This window comes from Colobus angolensis, unplaced genomic scaffold, assembly GCF_000951035.1.
Source record: "Colobus angolensis palliatus isolate OR3802 unplaced genomic scaffold, Cang.pa_1.0 Scaffold90, whole genome shotgun sequence".
Taxonomy (NCBI): domain Eukaryota; kingdom Metazoa; phylum Chordata; class Mammalia; order Primates; family Cercopithecidae; genus Colobus; species Colobus angolensis.
The window spans coordinates 5,627,299-5,633,726 of NW_012122932.1; the positions used below are offsets into that span (position 1 = coordinate 5,627,299).

Here is a 6,428-nt window from a genome sequence, read left to right on the forward strand (position 1 = left end):
CAATTTTTGTATTTTTTGTAGAGATGGGGTTTCACCATGTTGGCCAGGATGGTCTCGATCTCCTGACCTTGTGATCCACCCACGTCAGCCTCCCAAAGTGTTGGGATTACAGGTGTGAGCCACCACGCCCGGTCACACTTTTCTAAATCTGATGCTTTAAGGGCAGCTACCGCAGTGTGGAGAAAACAATTACTTTTGTATTTATGCTTGGTCTCTGTTTCAAGGGCTCTTGGGGTAAGTGGCATCCCTTTTCCATAAAATGAGTCTGATAATATGAGTAGTTGAATCTAATTTTGGTTCAGAGGTACAAAAGGTCATCCAAAAAATATAAAACAAAAAAGGTGTCACCTGAGAGACATCAGTGCTAACTTTTCTCATCTGTATTTCTCTTGGAAAGATAAAGAAGCCACTAATTAATATAGAGATGTTGGGATTTGCTGAAGGTATATAACATCCACATGGAAGTCAAACTGGGGATGGGAGGAAGGGAGAGCTATTAGAATAAAAACAGATAATTATGCATAGACACCTGTGGAGTTGGCCATGGAATGGTTGATGGGTTGGGTCAACTCATAGAGGGCTTGGTATGTCCCAAATATGCACCCTAAAAGGCCCAGGATGCTAATCATGATGTCCTTGGCAAGGGTGACACAGCTCATGTCCTCAGAGTAAAAGATGACGATCTCCAGGAGGGCTGGGATGATGAGGGCCAGGGCGCTGCTGCTCACGGAGCCCAGCAAGGAGATGACCAGGTCGAGGCGGGGGATGAGGATGGCTGAGACACCTGCAACAAAAGGAGAAATTTAGAATCACTGAATGTGCCTGTAAAAAGGGAGCTCAGAAACAAGCCATTGCTTTGGAGTCCTAGAATTTCACAGATACCTAAGCGACCGCTTTGGAGAGGTGAGAGGGAGCCTACTACAGGTTTTGGAAGGTCAGGCAACTCCCACCCCTGTCTTAACTACTAATACAGATGCTCTCCTTTTCTAATTTATCTATTGAATTTATTTATTTTTTATTTATTTATTTATTTTTTTACCTATAATCTTTATTGGAAGGGCTCCTCTACCACTTATCTGTTATAAGCTCCTCACTGTAGAGATGGGGAAATCTGGAGCTCTAGAAGGAACAGGACTTATTCAAGGTCACACAGAGCTGAGATGAGAATCCACTGGGATGCCTGATCTAAGGTCCTTTTCACTCTACTATGCTGTCTCTCATGTATAAGAAATAACTTGGTACACAGTAGGTGCTCAATAAGTGCTTGACTCTTGCCCAGGCTCAGAACCAACGTTTGTAGTATCTATGTAATACAGCTTTTGTCTAGAAGCAAGGATGGATAAAAAAAAAAATGAGAGATGCTTCTGCTGCTGTCCGAATATCAACCACTTATTTTTCTTTCTCTCTCTCTCTTTTTTTTTTTTTTTTTTGAGACGGAGTCTCACTCTGATGCCCAGGCTGGAGTGCAGTGGCGCGATCTCGGCTCGCTGCAAGCTCCACCTCCCGGGCTCAAGTCATTCTCCTGCCTCAGCCTCCGGAGTAGCTGGGACTACTGCTGCCCTCCACGGCGCCCAGTTAATTTTTTTGTATTTTTAGTAGAGACAGGGTTTCACCGTGATAGTCAGGATGGTCTCCATCTCCTGATCTTGTGATCCGCCCACCTCGGCCTCCCAAAGTGCTGGGATTACAGGCGTGAGCCACCACGCCCAACCTCAACCACTTATTTTTCTGTTCTTAATAGGATCTTAGTAATGAAGCAGGCCATAAAACGCAAAGACAGCATTAAGCTATCCAACCCCCATCCTTCTCTTCTCTTCACACTCCTAAATTTCCATCTCTTATACACATGGTGAACATATAGTATCACAGATTTTCCAAGGGAGTCCAATTTCAATAATGTTTGAATGAGTAAATATATAATTTATATGATTTAATTTTATGCAAATTTATTATTTTAAAACAATTATTACATTGATGTATAACATATGTACATAGTTTTGGGGTATGTGTGATAATTCAATATATTTATATAATTAGTAAAGATCAAATCAGTGTACTTGGGATATCCATTACGTTAAATATTCCACTCGTATGATTTTCCTGTGAACAAAATAGAGAAAGCCTGTTCTGGAAAGCATCCATACAAGCTTGCTGGATCTTTAAAAAAATCACGTCTTTCTGAAATTGCTCTGACACATCCAATCTGAGCATGAGAGAGACTCATAGACTCTCACGGCTAGGAGTGCATTACCCTTCCAATGGAAAGTCCCTGTCCACAGCTTTCCTTCATCTGATGTTTAATTAGCTGCTTACAGAGAAAACTCAGCATCAGTCTTCCAGGAAACCTCACTACCAGGGGGTAGAGAAGATATATGCAAGAAAAGCTATAATGCAAGGTGGACTGGAGGAAGGTCTTACACTCCATTCTGGTCATGTCAATCCTCTGCTCAGTGCCTTTCCATGGCTCCCCATGGCCCAAACTCCTCAGCACAATGACCCTTAGGACTTGGCCCTGACAAAGCTCTGACCTCATCTCTCAGCACTCTCCACTTCTCCAAAGTGGCCATAGGCAATACTTGCCTCAGGTCTGTGCACAGTCTGTTCCCTTCCCGTGGTACATTCTTCACTCCTCCATCTAGTTCCTACTTATCATTTAGGTCTTCACTGAAGTGTCACTCCACTGGAGAGGACTCCCTGACCCAACCAGGCTTAGTTATAGGACCCTCTTACATGTAGAGAGTGTCTTCTACTTACGATCTTAACCATATATGGTGCATCATGATGTCCCATCTTAACAATCATTGCAATGTGCTGTAATTATTTCCTTGCATATATTTGCCACTCAACTGTAGGTCCTGTGAAGGCAGAAGCTACATCTTCTTCATTATTCATCATTGTATCCCTTGTGTCTAGCACAATGCCAGGCATGTAGTAGGTGCTCAACAAATGATTGTTGAATGAATAAAGGATAATAGAATTGATGGATGAATAATGGAGGAAGAATGGGACATTCAGCATATATCAAAAGCAGGGCATGTCATTATAAGGTCAGTTGTCTCTAGTCATGCATTCCCTGATACTCAGAGGCTCCTCAGACTTTCTTGTCAACGTACACCCTTCCCAGTAGGAATGATTGCAAACAATATTATTTACAGCTTCTTGATGTCTTGGCACAGCCTGTGAACTCTAACACCTCAAACCAAGTAGGTTTTTGTTGTTTCTGCTCATAAAACGCCACTCATTTAAAGCTTGTTATCTGAGAGTATGTTCTACTAGACACCTCCAAGCACTGCATAGTTTCTCCTGACCCCGTACTGAGACTTGATTCCTTCAACGACTTTAAATTCTGACTCCTGGAACCTCGAAGACTAAATTTCTTCCTTCACTTTTACAATAATCCCACAGGTGTTTAAGGAGAAATATGGAAATTTCCTGAGCCTCTGCTTCTCCAGGCAAAACATCCCTTGTTGTTTTGCTCATTCCTCATGGGTCATCATTTGAGATCCTCTGTCTAGACATTTTCCAAAGAAAGAATTCCCTAGCCCTTTTCATGAGGTTCCCAAACACTACAACAGTTCTCATGAATGAGTGAATGAATGAAGGGAAAGGAACATGAAGAAAGGAAGGGAGGGAGGAGAGAAGAGTACACCCCAAAAATAATCTCTGGCCAGGTGCGGTGGTTCACATTTGTAATCCTAGCACTTTGGGAGGCTGAGGTAGGCAGATCACTCGAGGTTAGGATTTCGAGACCAGCCTGGCAAACATGATGAAACCCCATCTCTACTAAAAATACAAAAATTAGCTGTGCATGTTGGCAGGTGCCTGTAATCCCAGCTACTCAGGAGGCTGAGGCAGGAGAATCGCTTGAACCCGGGAGGCAGAGGTTGCAGTGAGCCAAGATAGCACCACTGCACTCCAGCCTGGGCAACAGAGCGAGACTCTGTCTCAAATAAATAAACAAATAAATAAACAAATAATCTCCAAGGCTCTGAAAAATCAGTCCCATTGGGATTTTTCCCTTCAGTTAAACCTCACTTTATGATATGGGACTTGTTCATAATTTATGATAAGAAGAAATATGGCACCATGAAAAACAGATGCATTGGTGCTACACGATCTGTGTTCAAATCCCAGCTTTGTCACTTAGTGTGAATGACTTGGGCATGTTACTTACTTTATCTGGGCCACAGTTCTCCCTAATGGTAATATATTGTTACGCTATCATCAGTATTAGATAATGTCAGTACAGTGCCTGACATATAGGATTGAATGAATGATACTTCTTCTGCAAACCAGCCAGCATCTATTTTCTATGTGTAGGCAGTAGAGATGACTGTAACATTTACTGTGTGGTAATTGTGTTAAGCCCATTTATTTTTTCAGGTGGAAAAATTGAGGTCCAGGGAGGTGAAATATCTTGCCCTAGGTCACAAAGAAGGCAAGTGGCAGATCCAATGATGGTGGGGTGGGCGCCAGTGTGGCTCTCTGTCATAGCTTTGGGTAAAGAGTGCCCTTTTATGCTACTCACAGGTTAGACAGACCAAGGCTGAGCGGACAGACAGGTCTACAAACAATGCCCAGCTCTCTGACACTTGGGAGACGGCAAACGGGATGATGATCTCAGCTGGAACGTGGAACTGGAGGGCATAGGTGAAGAAGATGCCGATAGAGTACATCAGTTTGACCGACTGGTACAACCTGCAGACACATGAATAGGATGTGAAATGTGATGCGGCTCCCCGGAAGGGCCATTGAGGACTCACTTACTGCTCAGAAGGTGGTATGGGTTGAGTATCCCTAATCCAAAAATCCAAAATCTGAAATGCTTCAATATCCAAAACACTTCTGGTCCCAAACATTTTGGATAAGGGTTACTCAATCTGTACTTGTCACTGAGTTATAGAACTGACTAATGTTGGATGACTCAGGCCAGATTGGACATCAGGGCCATCCGGGAAGCTTATTAAAAGTGCATATTGCTGAAGATTCTGAGTCAGTGGGCTTGCAGCTCAGGAATCTATGTCTCTTCTTTTTTAATTTTTTAAAAGACAATAGCTGGGCATGGTGGCTCACGCCTGTAATCCCAGCACTTTGAGAGGCCGAGGCAGGTGGATCACTTGAGGTCAGGAGTTCAAGATCAGGCTGATCAATATGATGAAATCTCATCTCTACTAAAAATACAAAAATTAGCTGGGTGTGGTGGCGTGCACCTGTAGTCCCAGCTGCTCAGGAGACTGAGACAGGAGAATTGCTTGAACCCAGGAGGCAGAGGTTGCAGTGAGCTGAAATTGCACCACTGCACTCGCTTCAGCCTGGGCGACAGAATTTGTTTCAAACAAACAAACAAACAAAAAAGACAATATATGCATAGCGTAAAATTCATGGTACAAGAGTCATACAGTGAAAAGCATTCCTCCCACCCTTGATTCCTATCTTCTAGTTTCCCTTTCCATAGGCAACCACTCAGAGTTTTCTTGTGGCCCTTCTAAAAATGACTGGTGTTTGTACATGCTCATACAGAATGTAGGAACAAACATGCACATCCACGCACACAGACATGCACATACATATGCATATACACATGTAGACTCTTCTTTTATTCACCCAATATTTCTTTTCTTTTTCTTTTCTTTTTTTTTTTTTTTTTTGAGACAGAGTTTCGTTGTTATTGCCTAGGCTGGAGTGCAATGGAACGATCTCACTTGATCTTAGCCAAAAGGCCGAGAAGCAATGCAATGGTGTGATCTCAGCTCACCACAATCTCCGCCTCCTGGATTCAAGCAATCCTCCTGCCTCAGCCTCCTGAGAAGCTGGGACTACAGGTGCCTACCACCACGCCCAGCTAATTTTATATTTTTAGTAGAGACAGCGTTTCGCTATGTTGGTCTGGCTGATTGCGAACTCCCAACCTCAGGTGATCCACCCTCCTCAGCCTCCCAAAGTGCCAGGATTATAGGTGTGAGCCACCACTCCTAGCTGTCTCATCTAGTATGTCTTGAAGATTGTTCCCTGCCAGTACACATAGATCTGGCTCTTCTATTTAATAGCTGGCTGGTATGCCAGTTGCATGGATATGCAATAATTTTAAAAATCAGTCACCATTTAATGGATATTTAGATTGTGCTTAGACTTTTCCCAAGTAAACTATGCTGCACAGACTATCCTTGTGCATATATTAATGCATATATAATATACAAGCTTAGAAGTCAAAATGCTGGGTAAAAGCCTACGTGATTTTAAATTTTGATAGCTGTTGACATATTGCCCATTTGCTGTCCTAGTGTATTAAAAGACCTGCTTTCCCACATCCTTGTCTAAACTGTGTTGATGCATGCATCTTTGCCCTTGTATTTATTTTTTTAACTTGCATTTCTATTTTCTTTCTTTCTTTCTTTCCTTCTTTCTTTCCTTCCTTCCTTCCTTCCTTC

The 6,428-nt window shown here is 42.7% G+C and overlaps 1 protein-coding gene across 2 annotated transcripts in view; it reads right to left on the minus strand.

Annotated features, from left to right (window-relative positions):
* Positions 1 to 278: 278 nt before the first annotated feature.
* The window catches only part of SLC36A3 (solute carrier family 36, member 3), a 26,739-nt gene continuing 20,589 nt past the window's right edge, over positions 279 to 6,428 (minus strand). For both annotated transcript variants that reach the window (XM_011931624.1, XM_011931623.1), the window contains 2 exons: positions 4,529 to 4,698; positions 279 to 784 (listed from right to left, as the gene is read on the minus strand). In XM_011931624.1, the coding sequence (XP_011787014.1) occupies positions 516 to 784; positions 4,529 to 4,698 (439 nt within the window). In that variant the 3' untranslated portion in view covers positions 279 to 515. The remainder of the gene's footprint in view (positions 785 to 4,528; positions 4,699 to 6,428) is intronic.